Source organism: Coturnix japonica, unplaced genomic scaffold (assembly GCF_054131305.1).
Source record: "Coturnix japonica strain WE unplaced genomic scaffold, WE-NBRP24 Scf043, whole genome shotgun sequence".
Taxonomy (NCBI): domain Eukaryota; kingdom Metazoa; phylum Chordata; class Aves; order Galliformes; family Phasianidae; genus Coturnix; species Coturnix japonica.
In genome coordinates, this window is record NW_028188946.1 from 3,193,887 (window position 1) to 3,218,477 (window position 24,591).

Consider the following 24,591-nt stretch of genomic DNA (forward strand, 5'->3'; position numbering starts at 1 on the left):
CATATAGGTACAGCCCCACATCTCCCCATATACCTGCATATAGGTACAGCCCCACATCCCCCCCCCTGCCCCACATCTCCCCACATCTCCCCATACCTGCATATAGGTACAGCCCCACATCTCCCCATACCTGCATATAGGTACAGCCCCACATCTCCCCATATACCTGCATATAGGTACAGCCCCACATCTCTGCCCCCTATACCTGCATATAGGTACAGCCCCACATCTCCCCCTATACCTGCATATAGGTACAGCCCCACATCTCTGCCCCATATACCTGCATATAGGCACAGCCCCACATCTCTGCCCCCTATACCTGCATATAGGTACAGCCCCCCCTGCCCCCTATACCTGCATATAGGTACAGCCCCACATCTCCCCATATACCTGCATATAGGTACAGCCCCCCATGTCCCCCCTGCCCCCTATACCTGCATATAGGTACAGCCCCACATCCCCTGCCCCATATACCTGCCCCCTATACCTGCATATAGGCACAGCCATGGGGTTTTCGCTCTCCCCCCGGAACAGCCCCAACCGCTGCAGCGCCGCCACCACCGCAGTGCGGGCATCGAACCGACGCATGCCCTGCAGGGAGACGGTGTGACCCATAGAGACACATAGGGACCCATAGAGACCCATAGAGACCCATAGAGACCCATAGAGACCCATAGGGACCCATAGAGACCCACAGCAACCCATAGGGACCCATAGCGACCCATAGAGACCCATAGAGACCCATAGAGACACATAGGGACCCATAGGGACCCATAGGGACCCATAGGGACCCATAGCGACCCATAGAGACCCATAGAGACCCATAGAGACCCATAGTGTGACCCATAGCGACCCATAGCGACCCATAGGGACCCACAGCGACCCATAGTGTGACCCATAGCGACCCATAGAGACCCATAGTGTGACCCATAGAGCCCCATAGTGACCCATAGAGCCCCATAGGGTGACCCATAGAGCCCCATAGTGACTCATAGCGACCCATAGTGTGACCCATAGAGCCCCATAGTGACCCACAGCGACCCATAGTGTGACCCATAGTGACCCATAGAGACCCATAGTGTGACCCATAGAGACCCATAGAGACCCACAGTGTGACCCACAGCGACCCATAGAGACCCATGGCGACCCATAGAGACCCATAGAGACCCACAGCGACCCATAGAGACCCATAGAGACCCATAGAGACACATAGGGACCCATAGTGTGACCCACAGCGACCCATAGTGACCCATAGTGACCCATAGAGACCCACAGTGACCCATAGAGTGACCCATAGAGACCCATAGTGTGACCCAGAGACCCATAGAGACCCATAGTGTGACCCATAGAGACCCATAGCGACCCATAGAGACCCATAGTGTGACCCATAGGGACCCATGGTGACCCATAGCAACCCATAGAGACCCATAGGGACCCATAGTGTGACCCATAGAGACCCATAGCGACCCATAGTGTGACCCATAGGGACCCATAGTGACCCACATTGCCCTACATCCCCCCCATAGCGCCCCATAGTGCCCCATATCACCCTATACCCCCCTATATCCCCCTCATACCCCCCCATCCCTCCTATATAACCCCATATCCCCCCATATTCCCCCATAACCCCCTATATAACCCCATATCCCCCCCATATCCCCCCTATACCCCCCATACCCCCCCATATAACCCCCTATCTCCCCCCCATATCCCCCCTATATCACCCCATATCCCCCCATATCCCCCCATATAACCCCCTATATAACCCCATATCCCCCCACATCCCCCCATATCCCCCCTATACCCCCCCATATAACCCCCATATCTACCCCATATCCCCCCTATATAAACCCATATCCCCCCATAACCCCCCATACACCCCCATATCCCCATATATAACACCATATCCCCCCATATCCCCCCCATATCCCCCCCATATCACCCCATAACCCCCTATCTCCCCCCATATCCCCCCCATATCCCCCCTATCTCCCCCCATATCCCCCCCATCCCACCCTGAATGGCGGTGGCACGTTGTCCATGCTCCCATTGGCTGTAATGATGGTGACCATGGGCAGCTGGTGCCGCTGCCCCACATCGAAATCTGTGGGGTCGTGGGCTGGGGTCACCTTCACTGCGCCTGGATTCAGGGGGGATAAAGGGTCAGGGACAACGACAACACGGGACTGGCCCTTTAAGAACCCAGCCCCATTGGGACCCCAGACCCCTTATTGGGACCCCAGACCCCTTTGAGACCCCAAACCCCTTTAAGATCCCAGCCCCCTTTAAGACCCCACCCCCCTTATTGGGACCCCAGCCCCTTTGAGACCCCAGCCCCATTAAGACCCCAAACCCCTTTGAGACCCCAGCCCCATTGAGACACCCCCCTTATTGAGACCCCAGCCCCCCATTAAGACCCCAGCCCCCCTTTAAGACCCCAGCCCCCTATTGAGACCCCAAACCCCTTTGAGACCCCACACCCCTATTAAGGCCCTGCCCCTTTTGAGACCCCGCCCCATTTGAGACCCTGCCCCCTTAAGGCCCCACCCCCTTTCCAGGCCCCAACTCCATAGGGCCCCATTAAGCCCCGCCCCCTTAAGCCCCACCCCCATTTAGGCCCCGCCCACTTTAAAGCCCCGCCCCCCCATTGGGACTCCACCCCATTTAAGCCCCGCCCCCATCTAAGTCCCGCCTCCTTTGTGACCCCGCCCTCTTAAGCCCTGCCCCCTTTAGGCTCAGCCCTCTTAAGCCCCACCCCCATTTAGGCCCCGCCCACTTTAAGCCCCACCCCCTTTTAAAGCCCAGCCCTTATTTAAGCCCCGCCCCTTTGTGTCCCAGGCCCCACCCCCTTCCCAAGCCCCCCCCCTTTGAGGCTCCCCACGCCCCGCCCTGTTTTTGGCCCCGCCTCCTCAAGGCCACACCCCCCTTAAGCTCCGCCCCCTTAAAGTCCCATCCCATTTAAGCCCCGCCCCCTTTTGGACCCACTCCTCTAAGACCCTGCCCCCCTTAAGCCCCACCCACTTTCCAGGCCCCGCCCCCTTTTAAGCCCCTCCCCCTTTTAGGCTCCACCCTTATTTGAGGCTCCTCAGGCCACGCCCCCTTTACCCCAGGCCACGCCCCTTTTAGACCCACCCCCTTTGAGTTTCTTAAGCCCCGCCCCTTTCCAGGCACCACCCATTTAAGCCCTGCTTATGTACCCACCTCCATTTAAGCCCCGCCCCCTTTTCCAGGCCCCGCCCCCCTTTGTGGCCACACCCCTTTAAGCCCTGCCTCTATTTAAGCCCTGCCCCCATTCAGGCTCCACCCCTTTAAGCCCCACCTCCTTTCCAGGCCCCGCCCCCCTTTGTGACCCCGCCCCCTTTGTGACCCCGCCTCCTTTCTAAGCCCCGCCCCCTACCGGTCCCGAACTGGGGGTCGACGAAGGGGTCGCCGATGATTGGCAGCTTCTGCCCCGTGAACGGGTGCACCACGCGGCGGCCAATCAGGTGCTGCGGGAGGGGAAACACGTCAGCCATTGGCTGAGCCACAAAGTCCCGCCCACCGATGGGGGTCACTATGGGATCTATGGGGCTCAATGGGTCCCTATGGGAGCTGTGGGTCCCTATGGGATCTGTGGGTCCCTCAATGGGTCCCTATGGGATCTATGGGTCCCTATGGGATCTATGGGGCTCAATGGGTCCCTATGGGATCTGTGGGTCCCTCAATGGGTCACTATGGGATCTATGGGGCTCAATGGGTCCCTATGGGATCTGTGGGTCTCGATCTATGGGTCCCTATGGGATCTATGGGTCTCTATGGGATCTATGGGGCTCAATGGGTCCCTATGGGATCTGTGGGCCCCTATGGGATCTGTGGGTCTCTATGGGTCCCTATGGGATCTGTGGGTCTCAATCTATAGGTCCCTATGGGATCTGTGGGTCCCCATGGGATCTATGGGTCCCTCCATGGGTCCCCGTGGGATCTATGGGTCTTTCTATGGGTCCCCACAGGCTCTATGGGTCAATCTATGGGTCAATCTATGGGTCAATCTATGGGTCCCCCCGGGATCTATGTGTCGATCTATGGGTTGATCTATGAGTCCCTCTATGGGTCCCCACAGGCTCTATGGGTCTATGGGTCGATCTATGGGTTCCCCCGGGATCTATGGGTCGATCTATGGGTCTACGTGTCAATCTATGGGTCAATCTATGGGTCGATCTATGTGTCTATGGGTCAATCTATGGGTCAATCTATGGGTCTATGTGTCGATCTATGGGTCTATGGGTCAATCTATGGGTCGATCTATGGGTCAATCTATGTGTCTATGGGTCAATCTATGGGTCTATGTGTCGATCTATGGGTCGATCTATGGGTCAGTCTATGGGTCAATCTATGGGTCAATCTATGGGTCTATGGGTCGATCTATGGGTCTATGGGTCGATCTATGGGTCTATGGGTCAATCTATGGGTCGATCTATGGGTCTATGGGTCCCTCTATGGGTCTATGGGTCGATCTATGGGTCTATGTGTCGATCTATGGGTCTATGGGTCGATGGGTCGATCTATGGGTCCATGGGTCGATCTATGTGTCGATCTATGGGTCAATCTATGGGTCTATGGGTCGATCTATGGGTCTATGGGTCGATCTATGGGTCGATCTATGGGTCTATGGGTCAATCTATGGGTCTATGGGTCGATCTATGGGTCTATGGGTCAATCTATGGGTCTATGGGTCGATCTATGGGTCTATGGGTCCCTCTATGGGTCAATCTATGGGTCTATGGGTCGATCTATGGGTCTATGGGTCGATCTATGGGTCTATGGGCCGATCTATGGGTCTATGGGTCCCTCTATGGGTCGATCTATGGGTCTATGGGTCGATCTCTGGGTCTATGGGTCCCTCTATGGGTCAATCTATGGGTCTATGGGTCGATCTATGGGTCTATGGGTCAATCTATGGGTCTATGGGCCGATCTATGGGTCTATGGGTCCCTCTATGGGTCAATCTATGGGTCTATGTGTTGATCTATGGGTCTATGGGTCGATCTATGGGTCTATGGGTCCCTCTATGGGTCAATCTATGGGTCTATGGGTCGATCTCTGGGTCTATGGGTCGATCTATGGGTCTATGGGTCCCTCTATGGGTCAATCTATGGGTCTATGTGTCGATCTATGGGTCTATGGGTCGATCTATGGGTCTATGGGTCGATCTCTGGGTCTATGTGTTGATCTATGGGTCTATGGGTCGATCTATGGGTCTATGGGTCCCTCTATGGGTCAATCTATGGGTCTATGGGTCGATCTATGGGTCTATGGGTCGATCTATGGGTCTATGTGTCGATCTATGGGTCTATGTGTTGATCTATGGGTCTATGGGTCGATCTATGGGTCTATGGGTCCCTCTATGGGTCAATCTATGGGTCTATGGGTCGATCTATGGGTCTATGGGTCGATCTATGGGTCGATCTATGGGTCTATGGGTCAATCTATGGGTCAATCTATGGGTCTATGGGTCGATCTCTGGGTCTGCCCCACCTGGTACCGAGGGTCTTCGGGGTGGACGGCGACGGCTGCGTCCCCCAACATGGTCTCGGGTCTCGTCGTGGCCACAACCAGCTCCCCCGGACCCACAGCCCCACCTGGGGGGCACAGAGTCAAGTCCTGCCCCATAGACCCCATAGAGCCCATAGAGCCCATAGAGCCCATAGAGCCCCCTTCCCACCCCATAGACCCCATAGAGCCCATAGAGCCCATAGAGCCCATAGAGCCCCCTTCCCACCCCACAGACCCCATAGAGCCCATAGAGCCCATAGAGCCCCTTTCCCACCCTATAGAACCCATAGAGCCCATAGAGCCCATTGACCCCATAGAGCCCATAGACCCCATAGAGCCCCCTTCCCACCCCATAGACCCCATAGACCCCCCTTCCCACCCCACAGACCCCATAGAGCCCATAGACCCCATAGAGCCCCCTTCCCATCCCATAGACCCCATAGACCCCCCTTCCCACCCCATAGACCCCACAGACCCCATAGACCCCCCTTCCCACCCCAAAGACCCCATAGACCCCACAGACCCCCCTTCCCACCCCACAGACACCATAGACCCCATAGACCCCCCTTCCCACCCCATAGACCCCCCTTCCCCATAGACCCCCCTTCCCACCCCATAGACCTCCTTTCTGACCCCACAGACCCCCCTTCCCACCCCATAGATCCCCCTTCCGACCCCAAAGCCTCACCCCACCCCACAGCCCCACTTCTGACCCCATAGCCCCCCATCTGACCCCACAGCCCACCCCATAGACCCCCTTCCAACCCCACAGCCCCCCATCTGACCCCACAGACCCCATAGCCCCCCATAGACCCCCCAGCCCCCCTTGTTACCGTCCCCCTCCAGTGGGTACGCGAACGCCACCAGGACCCCAAACTCCACGGGATCCTCGTAACCGGGAACTCGCAGCAACGTCCGACCCCGCAGCTCCCGCTTCTCCACCTGCCGGACCCATAGCGACCCATAGAGACACATGGAGACCCCATAGGGACACATAGGGACCCATTGGGACCCATAGAGACCCCATAGGGAACCATAGAGACCCATAGAGACCCCATAGAGACACACAGGGACCCATAGCGACCCATAGAGACCCCATAGCGACCCATAGGGACCCATAGGGACACATAGAGACCCCATAGCGACCCATAGAGACACATAGGGACCCATAGGGACCCATAGGGACACATAGAGACCCATAGGGACCCCATAGGGACCCCATAGGGACACATAGGGACACATAGGGACCCATAGCGACCCATAGGGACACATAGGGACACATGGGACCCATAGGGACACATAGGGACACATAGAGACGCACAGAGACACATAGGGACCCCATAGGGACCCACAGGGACCCATAGGGACACATAGGGACACACAGGGACCCATTGAGACCCATAGAGACACATAGGGACCCATAGAAACACATAGGGACACATAGAGACACATAGGAACTCCACAGGGACCCATAGAGACCCATAGGGACCCATAGAGACACATAGGGACCCCATAGGGACCCCATATCTCCCCCTATATCCCCCCATAACCCCATATATCCCCCATAACCCCATAAATCCCATATATAACCCTATATAACCCCATACCTCTATATCCGATATGGCCAATCCCAATGCACAGGACCAATTGACCAATCGGGTGCTGCGATAGATCAGCCCCATATATCCCATATATCCCCATATATCCCATATAACCCCATATATCCCCTATATAACCCCATATAACCCCATATATCCCATACCTCTATATCGGATATAGCCGATCCCAACGCACAGGACCAATTGACCAATCGGGTGCTGCGATAGATCAGCCCCATATATCCCATATATCACCCCATATATCCCCTATATAACCCCTATATAACCCCATACCTCTATATCCGATATGGCCGACCCCAATGCACAGGACCAATTGACCAATCGGGTGCTGCGATAGATCAGCCCCATATATCCCATATAACCCCTATATAACCCCATATATCCCATATATAACCCCATATATCCCATATATCACCCCATATATCCCATACATTACCTCTATATCCGATATAGCTGACCCCAATGCACAGGACCAATTGACCAATCGGGTGCTGCGATAGATCAGCCCCATATATCCCCTATATAACCCCATATAACCCCATATATCCCCTATATTACCTCTATATCGGATATGGCCGATCCCAATGCACAGGACCAATTGACCAATCGGGTGCTGCGATAGATCAGCCCCATATATCCCATATATCCCCTATATAACCCCATATATCCCATATATCCCCATATATCCCATATATCCCCTATATATCCCATACCTCTATATCAGATATAGCTGATCCCAATGCACAGGACCAATTGACCAATCGGGTGCTGCGATAGATCAGCTCCATATATCCCATATAACCCCATATATCCCATATAACCCCATATATCCCATATATAACCCCATATATCCCATATATAACCCTATATATCCCATACCTCAATGTCTGATATGGCCGATCCCAACGCACAGGACCAATTGACCAATCGGGTGCTGCGATAGATCAGCCCCATCTCGTGCAGACGCACAAACGCCTCCGTCACCGCGCGGGACATTTTCTATGGGGGGGAATGGGGACATGGGGTTAATAGGGTTAATAGGGTTAATATGGACATATAGGGACTATAGGGACCATAGGGACTATAGGGTTAATAGGGACATATAGGGACATATAGGGTTAATAGGGACCATAGGGACATATAGGGTTAATAGGGACTATAGGGTTAATACGGACATATAGGGACTATAGGGACACATAGGGATTATAGGGACATATAGGGACTATAGGGTTAATAGGGACATATAGGGACTATAGGGTTAATAGGGTTAATAGGGACATATAGAGATACATAGGGACTATAGGGACACATAGGGACATATAGGGTTAATACAGACATAAAGGGACTATAGGGACATATAGGGTTAATACAGACATAAAGGGACTATAGGGACATATAGGGATCCCATAGAGACCCACAGGGACCCATAGGGTTAATAGGGACTATAGGGTTAATACGGACATAGAGGGACAATAGGGACATATAGGGACTATAGGGTTAATAGGGACCATAGGGACTATAGGGACATATAGGGACATACAGGGACATATAGGGACCATAGGGACTATAGGGTTAATAGGGACTATAGGGACATATAGGGACATATAGGGACTATAGGGACACATAGGGACCATAGGGTTAATAGGGACATATAGGGACATATAGGGTTAATAGGGAACATAGGGTTAATAGGGACATATAGAGATACATAGGGACTATAGGGTTAATAGGGACTATAGGGACAATAGGGACACATAGACACCCCATAGCACCCCACCCAGCCCCACAGCCACCTCATAGAACCACACACAGCCCCATAGCCGCCCCATAACACCCCACAGACACCCCATAGCACCCCACCCAGCCCCATAACACCCCATAGCACCCCATAGCCGCCCCATAACACCCCATAGCCGGCCAATATAGCCCCATAACACCCCATAGACACCCCACAGCACCCCATAACACCCCATAGCCCCCCATAGCCGCCCCATAACACCCCATAGCCGCCCCATAACACCCCATAGACACCCCATAGCCCCCCACCCAGCCCCATAGACACCCCATAACACCCCATAGGCCCCCACACAGCCCCATAGATGCCCCATAACACCCCATAGACACCCTATAACACCCCATAGACACCCCATAGCCGCCCCATAGCACCCCACCCAGCCCCATAACACCCCATAGACATCCCATAGCACCCCACCCAGCCCCACAGCCGCCCCATAACACCCCATAGACACCCCATAGTGCCCCACACAGCCCCATAGCCGCCCCATAACACCCCATAGACACCCCATAGCACCCCATAGCCGCCTCATAGAACCCCACCCAGCCCCATAGCCGCCCCATAACACCCCATAGACACCCCATAGCACCCCATAGCCGCCTCATAGAACCCCACACAGCCCCATAGCCGCCCCATAACACCCCATAACACCCCACAGACACCCCATAGCACCCCATAGCACCCCACCCAGCCCCATAGCCGCCCCATAACACCCCATAGCCGGCCAATATAGCCCCATAACACCCCATAGCACCCCATAGACACCCCATAACACCCCATAGCCGCCTCATAGAACCCCACACAGCCCCATAGCCGCCCCATAACACCCCATAGACACCCCATAGCCCCCCACCCAGCCCCATAACACCCCATAGCACCCCACAGACACCCCATAGCACCCCATAGCCGCCCCATAGCACCCTATAGCCGCCCCATAGCTGGCCCATAACACCCCATAGCCGGCCCATACAGCCCCATAACACCCCATAACACCCCATAGCTGCCCCATAACACCCCATAGCCACCCCATAGCACCCCACACAGCCCCATAGCCGCCCCATAACACCCCATAGCCGGCCAATATAGCCCCATAACACCCCATAGACACCCCATAGCCCCCCACCCAGCCCCATAACACCCCATAGCACCCCACCCAGCCCCATATCACCCCATAGCCGCCCCATAGCATCCCACCCAGCCCCATAGCCGCCCCATAACACCCCACAGACACCCCATAGCACCCCACCCAGCCCCATAGCCACCCCATAACACCCCATAGTGCCCCATAACACCCCATAGCCGCCCCATAACACCCCATAGCCGCCCCATAACACCCCATATCACCCCATAGCTGCCCCATAGCCACTCCATAGCACCCCATAGCCGCCCCATAGCGCCCCACAGACCGGGTCCATGGTGAAGCAGGCTCGGTCCCAGTCCATGGAGGCCCCCAGGCGTCGCAGCTGCTGGTAGATGCGATCCCCCTTCCTGTGGGGAGATGGGGGGCACACGGGGTCCCTGTGGGGTCTATAGGGTCCCTATGGGGTCTATAGGATCTCTATGGGGTCTATAGGATCACTATGGGGTCTATAGGATCACTATGGGGTCTATAGGGTCCCTATGGGGTCTATAGGATCTCTATGGGGTCTATAGGATCACTATGGGGTCTATAGGATCACTATGGGGTCTATAGGGTCCCTATGGGGTCTATAGGATCTCTATGGGGTCTATAGGATCCCTATGAGGTCTATAGGATCACTACGGGGTCTATAGGATCACTATGGGGTCTATAGGGTCCCTATGGGGTCTATAGGATCCCTATATTCTCTATGGGGTCTCTATATGCCCTATGTGGTCACTTACTCTTCCTTCCACCTCCACACCTCCCTTAGGAACCCTTCCCGTCCCATCTCCATCCTATGGTCCCTATGGGGTCCCTATGGGGTCTATAGGATCTCTATGTATTCTATAGGGTCTATAGGGTGACTTACTCCTCCTTCCATTTCCACACCTCCCTCAGGAACCCTTCCCGTCCCATTTCCATCCTATGGTCCCTATGGGGTCCCTATGGGGTCTATAGGATCTCTATGGGGTCTATAGGGTCCCTATGGGGTCTATAGGGTCCCTATAGGGTCACTTACTCCTCCTTCCACTTCCACACCTCCTTTAGGAACCCTTCCCGTCCCATTTCCATCCTATGGTCCCTATGAGCTCTATGGGGTCCCTATGTGGTCTATAGGGTCTGTATGTATTCTATAGGGTCACTTACTCCTCCTTCCACTTCCACACCTCCCTCAGGAACCCTTCCCGTCCCATCTCCATCCTATGGTCCCTATGGGGTCCCTATGGGGTCTATAGGGTCCCTATGTTCTCTATAGGGTCTCTATATGGTCACTTACTCCTCCTTCCACTTCCACACCTCCCTTAGGAACCCTTCCCGTCCCATCTCCATCCTATGTTCTCTATAGGGTCTATAGGGTCTATAGGGTCTCTATGGTGTCACTTACTCCTCCTTCCACCTCCACACCTCCCTCAGGAACCCTTCCCGTCCCATTTCCATCCTATGGTCCCTATGGGGTCTATAGGGTCTCTATAGGGTCTATAGGATCTCTATGGGGTCTATAGGGTCTATATGGTCACTTACTCCTCCTTCCACCTCCACACCTCCCTTAGGAACCCTTCCCGTCCCATTTCCATCCTATGGTCCCTATAGGATCTCTATGGGGTCTATAGGGTCTATAGGATCCCTATATGTTCACTTACTCCTCCTTCCACCTCCACACCTCCTTTAGGAACCCTTCCCGTCCCATCTCCATCCTATGGTCCCTATGGGGTCCCTATGTGGTCTATAGGATCCCTATAGGGTCTATATGGTCACTTACTCCTCCTTCCACCTCCACACCTCCCTTAGGAACCCTTCCCGTCCCATCTCCATCCTATGGTCCCTATGGGGTCTCTATGGGGTCCCTATGGGGTCTATAGGGTCTATAGGGTCCCTATAGGGTCTATATGGTCACTTACTCCTCCTTCCATTTCCACACCTCCCTCAGGAACCCTTCCCGTCCCATCTCCATCCTATGGTCCCTATGGGGTCTATAGGGTCCCTATGGGGTTTATAGGGTCTGTATGTATTCTATATGTTCACTTACTCCTCCTTCCATTTCCACACCTCCCTTAGGAACCCTTCCCGTCCCATCTCCATCCTATGGTCCCTATGGGGTTTATAAGGTCTCTATAGGGTCTATAGGATCTCTATAGGGTCTATAGGGTCTCTATATGTTCACTTACTCCTCCTTCCATTTCCACACCTCCTTTAGGAACCCTTCCCGTCCCATTTCCATCCTCCCGACGCCTTTTTCCCTCTGGATCCTTCGTTCCACCACAACTTGGGTCGCGATTCCAGCGTGGTCACAGCCCGGGTTCCAAAGGGTCGTCTGCCCGCACATACGGTGCCTATAGGGGATATAGGGGATATGGGGGATATAGGGGGATATGGGGGTTCCATAGAGTCGTCTGCCCGCACATACGGTGCCTATAGGATATAAAGGACATATAGGGGATATGGGGAGGATATGGGGGTCCTATGGGGGGTATGGGGGGATATAGGGGGATATGGGGGGATATAGGGGTTCCACAGGGTCGTCTGCCCGCACATACGGTGCCTATAGGATATATAGGGGATATATAGGGGATATGGGGGTCCTATGGGGGGATATAGGGGGATATGGGGGTTCCATAGAGTCGTCTGCCCACACATACGGTGCCTATGGGGGATATAGGGACATATAGGGACATATAGGGGATATAGGGGATATAGGGAGATATGGGGGGATATGGGGGTCCTATGGGGGGTATGGGGGTCCTATGGGGGGATATGAGGGTCCTATGGGGGGATATAGGGGGGATATAGTGGGATATGGGGGTTCCATAGGGTCATCTGCCCGCACATACAGTGCCTATAGGGACATATAGGGGATATGGGGAGATATATAGGGGGATATGGGGGTTCCATAGAGTCGTCTGCCCGCACATACGGTGCCTATAGGATATAGGGGGAGATATAGGGGATATGGGGGGATATATAGGGGGATATGGGGGGATATGGGGGTCCTATGGGGGATATGAGGGGTATAAGGGGGGATATGGGGGGATATGGGGGGATATGGGGGTCCTATGGGGGGATATGAGGGTCCTATGGGGGGTATAAGGGGGGATATAGGGGGATATGGGGGGATATGGGGGCAGATATGGGGGAATATGGGGTGTTATAGGGGGATATGGGGGCATATGGGGGGGATATGAGGGTCCTATGGGGGGATATGGGGGAATATGGGGCTTTATAGGGGGATATGGGGTGTTATAGGGAGATATGGGGGATATGGGGGGGATATGAGGATCCTATGGGGGGATATGGGGGGGGATATAGGGGGATATGGGGGGATATGGGGGCAGATATGGGGGATATGGGGGGGATATAGGGAGATACAGGGGGTATGGGGGGGATATGGGGAGATATGGGGGGGATATGGGGGATATGAGGGTCCTATGGGGGGATATGAGAGTCCTATGGGGGGTATGGGGGGGTACAAGGGGGGATATAAGGGAGTGACCCCTATGGGCAGCTATAGGGCAGTTATGGGGCAGCTATGGGGCAGCCATGGGGTATCTATGGGGCAGCTATGGGGCAGCTATAGGGTATCTATGGGGCAGCTATGGGGTATCTATGGGGCAGCCATGGGGCAGCTATGGGGCAGCTATGGGGTATCTATGGTCTACCTATGGGGTATCTATGGGGCAGCTATAGGGTATCTATGGGGCAGCTATGGGGCAGCTATAGGGCAGCTATAGGGCGCCTATGGGGTGGCTATGGGGCAGCTATGGGGCAGCTATGGGGTATCTATAGGGCAGCTATAGGGCGCCTATGGGGTGGCTATGGGGCAGCTATGGGGCAGCTATAGGGTATCTATGGGGCAGCTATGGGGCAGCTATAGGGTATCTATGGGGCAGCTATAGGGCAGCTATAGGGCGCCTATGGGGTGGCTATGGGGCAGCTATGGGGCAGCTATAGGGTATCTATGGGGCAGCTATGGGGTATCTATGGGGCAGCCATGGGGCAGCTATGGGGCAGCTATGGGGTATCTATGGGGTATCTATGGGGCAGCTATGGGGTATATCTATGGGGTATCTATGGGGTATCTATGGGGCACTTATGGGGCAGCTATGGGGCAGCCGTGGGGCAGCTGTGGGTCTCACCATCGCGTCAGTGTGTCCTGGATGGCGCTGGTGAGCGCGTGGCCGAGGTGCAGCGTCCCGGTGACGTTGGGGGGGGGGACGCACATCATGAAGACCCCGCGCGGGTTCGGCTCCGAGACCCCGCTGCGCTGTGGGGCAGGGGGGCGAGATGTGGGGCACGGGTGTGGGGCAGGGGGGGAAATGTGGGGCTGGGGTGTGGGGCAGGGGGGCGAGATGTGGGGCTGGGGTGTGGGGCAGGGGGGCGAGATGTGGGGCTGGGGTGTGGGGCAGGGGGGGGATGTGGGGCTGGGGTGTGGGGCTGGGGGGGGATGTGGGGCTGGGGTGTGGGGCTGGGGGGGGGAGATGTGGGGCAGGGATGTGGGGCTGGGGATGTGGGGCTATGGGGAGATGTGGGGCTGGGGGGGATGTGGGGCCATGGGGCAGTTATGGGACAACTATGGGGCAGCCATGGAACAGCTATGGGGCAGTTATGGGGCAGCTATAGGGCAGTTATGGGTCCGCTATGGGGCAGTTATAGAGCAGTTACGGGGCAGCTATGGGGCAGCTACGGGGCAGCTATGAGGCAGCTATGGGGCAGCCATGGGGCAGATATGGGGCAGTTATGGGGCGGCTATGGAGCAGTTATGGGGCAGCTATGGGGCAGCTATGGGGCAGTTATAGGGCAGTTATGGGGCGGTTATGAGGTGGCTATGGGGCAGTTATGGGTCCGCTATGGGGCTGCCCCCACTCACCCCATACTCGGGTTTGAAGAACCCCTCCTTCTCCCACCAGCTGTACCAGGCGGCCTCAACATAACGGGGGCTGTACGAGGCCGGGAGCGGCACCGACACGTCTATGGGGCACAACAAGTTATGGGGCAGAACAGGGTTATGGGGCAGGACAAGTTATGGGGCACAGTGTGTGGGGCTATGGGGTGTGTGGGCCCCACAGGCCCCCCTATAGCCCCCCATAGATACCCCATAACCCTATAGCTCCCTATAGCCCCCCATAGACCCCCATAGCCCCACAGCCCCCCCATAGCCCCATAGACCCACCATAGCCCCATAGATCCCCCATAGACCCCACACAGCCCCATAGCCCCCCATAACCCAACAGACCCCCCATAGCCCCATAGACCCCCCTATCCCATAGCCCCCTAGACCCCCCACAACCCCATAGCCCCAGAGACCCCCATAGACCCATAAACCCCATAACCCCATATCCCCCCATAGCCCCATATTCCCCCATATCCTCCCATAGCCCCATAGACCCCATATCCCCCCATAGCCCCATAACCCCCCATAGACCCCCATAGCCCCATAGACCCCCATAACCCCATAGACCCCCATAGCCCCCCCATATCCCCATAGCCCCCCATAGCCCCATAAGCCCCATATCCCCCCACAGCCCCATAGCCCCCCTTAGCCCCATAACCCCATATCCCCCCATAACCCCATAGCCCCCATAGTATCCCCATATCCCCCCATAACCCCATAGACCCCCATAACCCCATAGCCCCCTATATCCCCCCACAGACCCCCACAGCCCCATAGCCCCATATCCCCCCATAACCCCATAGACCCCCATATCCCCCCACAGCCCCATAACCCCATAGACCCCCATAGCCCCCCATAACCCCATAGACCCTATAGTATCCCCATAGACCCCCATAGCCCCCCATAACCCCACAGACCCCCATAGCCCCCCATAACCCCGTAGACCCTATAGTATTGCCATAGACCCCATAACCCCCCCATAGCCCCATAACCCCATAGTATCCCCATAGCCCCCCCATAGCCCCATAGTATCCCCATAGACCCTATATCCCCCCATAGCCCCCATAACCCCCCTATAAGCCCCCGACCCTTTTTAGCCCCCGGGGGGGTGTTGATGTCGTAGCTCAGGATCCCGGGGTCCCGTCGTTGTTTCCTCGGCGCCTTCGGCTGAACCTGCAAAAAATGACCCAAAATGACCCAAAATGGCCCCAAAAATCCAACAACCAAAAGGAAACAGAAACACCAAGATCCACCAAAGGGAGCCCTAATGACACACACCCCATAAGGGACCCCATAAGGGACCCCATAAATGACCCCATAAGGGACCCCATAAGGGACCCCATAAGTGACCCCATATAACCCTGTATCCCCCCATATAACCCCATAACTGATCCCACAGCCCCATAACCACCCCATAGAACCCCATAGGACCCATAGAACCCCATATAACCCCATAACCACCCCATAGAACCCCATAACCCCATAAACCCCATAGGACCCCATATAACCCCATAACTGATCCCACAGCCCCATAACCACCCCATAGAACCCCATAACTGATCCCATAGCCCCATAGAACCCCATAGGACCCCATAGAACCCCATAACCCCATAGAACCCCATAGGACCCCATAGAACCCCATAACCCCATAGAACCCCATAGGACCCCATAACCCCATAGAACCCCATATAACCCCACAGAACCCCATAACTGATCCCATAGCCCCATAACCACCCCATAGAACCCCATATCCCCCCATATAACCCCATATAACCCCATATCCCCCCATAGACCCCATATAACCCCATAGAACCCCATACCTGATCCCATAGCCCCATAACTGCCCCATATAACCCCATATACCCCCATATAACCCCATAACCCCATATAACCCCATAACCCCATAACCCCATAACCCCATATAACCCCATATCCCCCCCATAGACCCCATATAACCCCATAGAACCCCATACCTGATCCCATAGCCCCATAACTGCCCCATATAACCCCATATAACCCCATATCCCCCATAACCCCATATCCCCCATAACCCCATATAACCCCATATCCCCCCATACAACCCCATAACCCCATATAACCCCATAGGACCCCATATCCCCCCATATAACCCCATAACTGATCCCATAGCCCCATAACCACCCCATAGAACCCCATATCCCCCCATAGAACCCCATAACTGATCCCACAGCCCCACAACCACCCCATATAACCCCATATGACCCCATATAACCCCATAGAACCCCATAACCCCATAGGACCCCATAGACCCCCATAGAACCCCATAACCCCCCATATCACCCCATAACTGATCCCATAGCCCCATAACTGCCCCATATAACCCCATAGAACCCCATAACTGATCCCATAGCCCCATAACCACCCCATATCCCCCCATATCCCCCCATATAACCCCATAGGACCCCATAGACCCCATATAACCCCATATCCCCCATAACCCCATATCCCCCCATATAACCCCATATTCCCCCATATCCCCCATAACCCCATATAACCCCATATCCCCCCATAACCCCATAACTGATCCCATAGCCCCATAACTGCCCCATATAACCCCATATCCCCCCATATAACCCCATATCTCCCCATATAACCCCATATAACCCCATATCCCCCCATAACCCCATATAACCCCATATAACCCCATATCCCCCCATATAACCCCATAGACCCCATATCCCCCCATATAACCCCATAACTGATCCCATAGCCCCATAACTGCCCCATATAACCCCATATCCCCCCATAGGACCCCATATAACCCCATAACTGCCCCATAGAACCCCATATCCCCCCATAGAACCCCATAACTCATCCCATAGCCCCATAACTGCCCCATAGAACCCCATAACCCCCCATATAACCCCATAAGACCCCATATCCCCCCATAGACCCCATAGAACCCCATAGAACCCCATACCTGATCCCATAGCCTCATAACCACCCCATAGACCCCCATATCCCCCCATATAACCCCATAAAACCCCATATAACCCCATATAACCCCATAACTCATCCCATAGCCCCATAACCACCCCATAGAACCCCATAACCCCATATCCCCCCATATAACCCCATAACCCCATAGACTCCATAGAACCCCATAACCCCATAGGACCCCATAGACCCCCATAGAACCCCATATCCCCCCACAGAACCCCATAACTGATCCTATAGCCCCATAACTGCCCCATATAACCCCATAGAACCCCATAACTGATCCCATAGCCCCATAACTGCCCCATATAACCCCATATCCCCCCATATCCCCCATAACCCCATATCCCCCCATATAACCCCATATCCCCCCATATAACCCCATATAAACCCATATAACCCCATATAAACCCATATCCCCCCCATATCCCCCCATATTCCCCCATATCCCCCCATATACCAGCCATATCCCCCCTTATCCCCCCCATATTACCCCATATCCCCCCATAAGGACCCCATAGGACCCATAGGGACCCCATATCCCCCCATATCCCCCCATATAACCCCATAGGACCCCATAGGACCCCATATTCCCCCCATATCCCCCCATATCCCCCATATCCCTGTACCTGCATGTTGCGCTGCTGCTTGTTATGGAACCTCTCCATCTTCTCCCTTTTCTTGGCCTCCTTCCTCAGCTGGGCCGCGCTCTTGGGGGGCTCCATAGGGTCACAATGGGGCTCTATGGGGCCGCTATGGGGCTCTATGGGGCCAGAATGGGGCTCTATGGGGCCGCTATGGGGCTCTATGGGGCCGCTATGGGGTTTCTTGTGGCCCCCATTGCTCTCAATGGCGCCGCCCTTGTTCTCACTATCGCCCCCCAGTGGCGGCCCGTGGAACTGCGGCTCCAAGATGGCGGCGCCCCCTGGTGGTGGATCCAAGATGGCGGCGCCCAGCGGCCGATCCAAGATGGCGGCGCCCGGCGGCGGATCCAAGATGGCGGCCGGTGTCGGCCCCAAGATGGCGGCGAATGGCGGCAGGGAGCAGCAGCGGCGCAGCCAGAGCCGGACACACGGGAACGAGCCGCGATGGGCCGGGGTCAGAGACTAAAGGTCAGAGGGCACGCGGGGGTCACCAGGGGTCATGGGGTCACGAAGTCAGCAGGGGTCATGGGGTCAGCAGGGGTCACAAAAGGGTCGTGGGGTCACAGGGTCAACAAAGGGTCACCCAGGGGTCACCGTGGGGTCACACAGGGGGTCACAGGGTCAGCAAGGGGTCACCATGGGGTCACCAAGGGGTCACACAGGGGTCACCAAGGGGTCACCCAGGGGTCACCCAGGGGTCACACAGGGGGTCATGGGGTCACAGGGTCAGCAGGGGTCATGGGGTCACCAAGGGGTCACCAAGGGGTCACCCAGGGGTCAGAGAGCAACAAGGGGTCAACATAGGGTCACCATGGGGTCACCCAGGGGTCATGGGGTCACCATGGGGTCACCATGGGGGTCATGGGGTCAGCAAGGGGTCAGAGAGCAACAAGGGGTCACCATAGGGTCACCATGGGGTCACTAAGGGGTCACAGAGGGGTCACCATGGGGTCACCAAGAGGTCACCAAGGGGTCAGAGAGCAACAAGGGGTCACACAAGGGGTCACCAAGGGGTCACAGAGGGGTCACCAAAGGGGTCATGGGGTCACAGAGGGGTCACACAGGGGTCACAGGGTCACCATGGGGTCACACAAGGGGTCACCAAGGGGGTCATGGGGTCACAGAGGGGTCACGAGGTCAAAGGGTCACCAAGGGACTAAGGGGGGGGGGGTGTCATGTGATGAAGGGGGGGTGGGTCACATGGGGGGTGTGGTCACATGATGGGGGTGGTGGTCACATGGTGTGGTCACATGACACTCACGTGACAGAAGGGCTCCCTGAGGACGCAGGTGACGGCGACGTCGGCCAAAGTCACGGAGTCGCCCAACAGGAAACGGCCGCCGGAACCACAGAGATGGGATTCCAGAGCGGCCACCGCGCGGCACAGCGCCACCACAGCCTGGGGGACATAGGGATACATAGGGATACATAGAGAGACATAGAGATACATAGGGATACATAGGGATACATAGGGATACACATAACAGCGCCACCAGCGGCTGGGAGGGGAACTGCAGCCCAATTAAACCCATAGGGGGACATAGAGATACATTGAGATACATTGAGATACACAGAACAGCGCCCCCAGCGGCTGGGAGGGGAACTGCAGCTCAATGGGACACATAGGGACACATAGATACATAGAGATACACAGAACAGCGCCCTCAGCGGCCGGGAGGGGAACTGCAGCTCAGTGAGACACAGAGATACATAGGGACACGTAGGGACCCATAGGGACCCATAGGGACACATAGAGACACATAGAGACACATAGGGACCCCCCATATACCTCCCATATAGCCCCTCCCATATCCCCCATATTACCCCCACCCCCCCCATGTTCCCCCCATATACCCGCCCCATGTAGCCCCCCCATATACCCCCATGTCCCCCCCAAACCCCCCCCCATATACCCCCCCCATATTAACCCCAGACCCCCATATACCCCCCTTATATACCCCCCCATATACTCCCCATGTCTCCCCCATATAGTCCCATATATTTCCCGCACCCCCCCCACGTCCCCCCCATATTACCCCCACCCCCCCATATAGCCCCCCCATCCCATATACCCCCCCCCATATTGCCCCATATCTTATAGCCCCCCATTATAGCCCCCCCCATATAACCTTACCTGCTTGTGCCCCCCACCATCGCCGCGGCCCCTGCCGTCCTTATCTCCCCAATGTCCCCCCATAGGCCCCATCCCATATACCCCCATATACCCCCTATATACCCCCATATACCCCCTATATACCCCCATATACCCCCTATATACCCCCATATACCCCCCATATACCCCCATATACCCCCCATATATCCCCAATGTCCCCCCATATACCCCTCATATACCCTCATATACCCCCCATATATCCCCATAAACCCCCATATACCCCCCATATACCCCCCATATATCCCCATATACCCCCCATATACCCCCATATACCCCCTATATAGCCCCATATACCCCCTATATAGCCCCATATACCCCCCATATATCCCCATATACCCCCATATACCCGCCATATAACCCCATATACCCCCCATATACCCCCTATATAGCCCCATATACCCCCTATATAGCCCCATATACCCCCATATACCCCCCATATATCCCCATATACCCCCATATACCCGCCATATAACCCCATATACCCCCCATATACCCCCCATATACCCCCATATACCCCCTATATAGCCCCATATCCCCCCATATACCCCCTATATACCCCCATATACCCCCTATATACCCCCCATATACCCCCTATATAGCCCCCCCCCCATATAACCTTACCTGCTTGTTGCCCCCCCTGGCCGCAGCCCCCGCCGTCCTTATCTCCCCAATGTCCCCCCCCCCATATCCCCATGTCCCCCCATATTACCCCCATATACCCCCCATATACCCCCTATATATCCCCCCCCCATAATTACCTGCTTGTTGCCCCCCCTGGCCGCAGCCCCCGCTGTCCTTATCTCCCCAATGTCCCCCCATATACCCCCATATACCCCCATATACCCCCCATATATCCCCATATACCCCCCCTATAGCCATATACCCCCATATACCCATATAGCCCCCCCCCCATAATTACCTGCTTGTTGCCCCCCCTGGCCGCAGCCCCCGCCGTCCGTATCTCCCCAATGTCCCCCCATATACCCCCCATATACCCCCATATATCCCCATATCTTATAACCCCCCCCATATAACCTTACCTGCTTGTTGCCCCCCCTGGCCGCAGCCCCCGCCGTCCTTATCTCCCCAATGTCCCCCCATATACCCCCCATAAACCCCCATATACCCCCCATATACCCACATATACCCCCCATATACCCACATATACCCCCCATATACCCACATATACCCCCGATATACCCCGATATACCCCCATATACCCCCCATATATCCCCATATACCCCCCATATACCCCCATATACCCCCCATATATCCCCATATACCCCCCATATACCCCCCATATACCCCCCATATATCCCCATATACCCCCCATACACCCCCCATATATCCCCATATACCCCCATATACCCCCATATCCCCCATATATCCCCATATACCCCCCATATACCCCCATATACCCCCATATCCCCCATATAACCCCATATACCCCCCATATACCCCCCATATACCCCCATATACCCCCTATATAGCCCCCCCCCATAATTACCTGCTTGCTGCCCCCCCTGGCCGCCGCCCCCGCCATCTGTATCTCCCCAATGTCCCCCCATATACCCCCCATATACCCCCCATATTAGCCATATACCCCCATATACCCCCTATATAGCCCCCCCCCATAATTACCTGCTCGTTGCCCCCCCTGGCCGCCGCCCCCGCCATCTGTATCTCCCCAATGTCCCCCCATATACCCCCCCTATAGCCATATACCCCCATATACCCCCCATATACCCCCATATACCCCCATATACCCCCCATATACCCCCATATACCCCCCATATACCCCCATATACCCCCATATACCCCCCATATACCCCCATATACCCCCCATATATCCCCATATACCCCCCATATACCCCCTATATAGCCCCATATACCCCCTATATACCCCCATATACCCCCCATATACCCCCTATATACCCCCCATATACCCCCATATACCCCCATATACCCCCCATATAACCCCATATACCCCCATATACCCCCCATATACCCCCATATACCCCCCATATACCCCCATATACCCCCCATATCCCCCCATATACCCCCCATATAACCCCATATACCCCCCATATATACCCATATACCCCCCATATATCCCCATATACCCCCCATATAGCCATATACACCCATATATCCCCATATACCCCCTATATACCCCCATATAGCCCCCATATAGCCCCTATATAGCCCCCCCCCATATAACCTTACCTGCTTGTTGCCCCCCCTGGCCGCAGCCCCCGCCGTCCTTATCTCCCCAATGTCCCCCCATATACCCCCCATATACCCCCATATACCCCCCATATATCCCCATATACCCCCCATATACCCCCCCAATAGCCATATATCCCCATATACCCCCCATATATCCCCTATATAGACCCCCCCCCCATATAACCTTACCTGCTCGTTGCCCCCCCTGGCCGCAGCCCCCGCCGTCCTTATCTCCCCATCTCCAAACTCCTCCCATTGTCTCAGCAGCGCCGCCGCGGGGGGGTCCAACCCCGCCCCCATTTCGGGGGGGCCAAAACCAACTCGATGGGGCCGGGACCCCAAAGCAACGACCCCCCGGGGTCAATAAAGCGGGGAGGGGGATCGAGGGGGGGGGGCGGGCGGACAGTAACTCGGGGGGGGGGGGGGCGAGGGGGGAGACGCGGGTGATGGGGGGGGGGGGGTGGGGGGAGAAACGGGCCGCGATCAGGACACGGTGGGTGGGGGGGGTCACGTCGGGGGGGGGGGGTAAATAGAGCCGGGGGGGGCGGCCATGGCTGCAATGGAGTAATTAGAGAGAGGGTAATTAGAGAGGGGTTAATTAGGGACGGAGATAATGGGGGGGGGGAGGGAGAATGGGGGGGGGGTAAACATGGGGGGCGGCAGAATGGGGGGGGGGGGTTAAGGATAGAGTTTATTTGGGGGTCTTTGGGGGTCCTGAGGGTCTTTGGGGGGTTTGGGGGGTCTTTAGGGGGGGCTTGGGGGTCTTTGGGGGGGTCCTGAGGGTCTTTGGGGGGGTCTTGGGGGGTCTTTGGGGGTCCTGAGGGTCTTTGGGGGGTCTTTGTGGGTCTTTGGGGGGATCCTGAGGGTCTTAGGGGGTCCTGAGGGGTTCTTGGGGGGGTCTTTGGGGGTACTGGGGGGGTCCTGAGGGTCTTTGGGGGGGACCCTGGGGGTCTTGTGGGGTCTTTGGGGGGGTCCTGAGGGTCTTTGGGGGGCTCTTGGGGGGTCCTGAGGGTCTTGGGGGGTCTTTGGGGGGTCCTGAGGGGTCTTCAGGGGTTTTGGGGGGGTCTTGGGATCTTTGGGGGGTCCTGAGGGTCTTGGGGGGTTTGGGTGGGTCCTGGGGGGTCTTTGGGGGGGTCCTGAGGGTCTTTGGGGGGTCCTGAGGGTCTTGGGGGGTCTTTGGGGGGGTCTTGGAGGGTCTTTGGGGGGTCTTTGGGGGGGTCCTGAGGGTCTTTGAGGGGGTCCTGGGGGTCTTTGGGGGGTCTTTAGGGGTCTTGGGGGTCTTTAGGGGTTTTGGGGGGTTTTGGGGATCTTTGGGGGGGTCTTGGAGGGTCTTTGGGGGTCCTGAGGGTCTTTGGGGGGAGTCTTGGGGGGTCTTTGGGGGTCTTTAGGGGGTCCTGGGGGGGTTTGGGGGGGTCTTGGGAATCTTTGGGGGGGTCTTTGGGGGGACTTGGAGGGTCTTTGGGGGTCCTGAGAGTCTTTGGGGGAAGCTTGGGGGTCTTAGGGGGTCTTTAGGGGTCTTTGGGGGGTTTAGGGGGTCTTCAAGGGTTTTGGGGGGGTCTTGGGGGGTCTTTGGGGGTCCTGGGGAGTCTTGGGGGTCTTTGGAAAGTTCCTGAGG

General features: G+C 56.0%; 1 protein-coding gene across 21 annotated transcripts in view; it reads right to left on the reverse strand.

The window, feature by feature from the left end:
• Nucleotides 1-23,533, reverse strand: part of LOC107307119 (valine--tRNA ligase-like) — a 41,804-nt gene extending 18,271 nt beyond the window's left edge. For 5 of the 21 annotated variants that reach the window (XM_085531605.1, XM_085531624.1, XM_085531625.1 and 2 more), the window contains exons 1-14: nucleotides 23,166-23,533; nucleotides 19,836-19,973; nucleotides 18,560-19,036; nucleotides 16,043-16,127; nucleotides 14,931-15,031; nucleotides 14,200-14,327; nucleotides 12,235-12,399; nucleotides 10,353-10,434; nucleotides 8,031-8,150; nucleotides 6,366-6,474; nucleotides 5,515-5,618; nucleotides 3,398-3,488; nucleotides 2,016-2,140; nucleotides 488-591 (exon numbers count right to left, since the gene is read on the reverse strand). In XM_085531605.1, the coding sequence (XP_085387731.1) occupies nucleotides 488-591; nucleotides 2,016-2,140; nucleotides 3,398-3,488; nucleotides 5,515-5,618; nucleotides 6,366-6,474; nucleotides 8,031-8,150; nucleotides 10,353-10,434; nucleotides 12,235-12,399; nucleotides 14,200-14,327; nucleotides 14,931-15,031; nucleotides 16,043-16,127; nucleotides 18,560-19,036; nucleotides 19,836-19,973; nucleotides 23,166-23,276 (1,940 nt within the window). In that variant the 5' untranslated portion in view covers nucleotides 23,277-23,533. Of the gene's footprint in view, nucleotides 1-487; nucleotides 592-2,015; nucleotides 2,141-3,397; nucleotides 3,489-5,514; nucleotides 5,619-6,365; nucleotides 6,475-7,139; nucleotides 7,252-7,294; nucleotides 7,394-7,587; nucleotides 7,616-7,709; nucleotides 7,805-7,864; nucleotides 7,893-8,030; nucleotides 8,151-10,352; nucleotides 10,435-10,937; nucleotides 11,009-11,087; nucleotides 11,156-11,215; nucleotides 11,284-11,345; nucleotides 11,415-11,453; nucleotides 11,474-11,590; nucleotides 11,611-11,709; nucleotides 11,730-11,828; nucleotides 11,849-12,095; nucleotides 12,164-12,234; nucleotides 12,400-14,199; nucleotides 14,328-14,930; nucleotides 15,032-16,042; nucleotides 16,128-18,559; nucleotides 19,037-19,835; nucleotides 19,974-23,165 lie in introns of those variants that run through there. The other 16 variants (XM_085531609.1, XM_085531608.1, XM_085531610.1 and 13 more) reach the window with 16 other exon arrangements.
• Nucleotides 23,534-24,591: the final 1,058 nt, after the last annotated feature.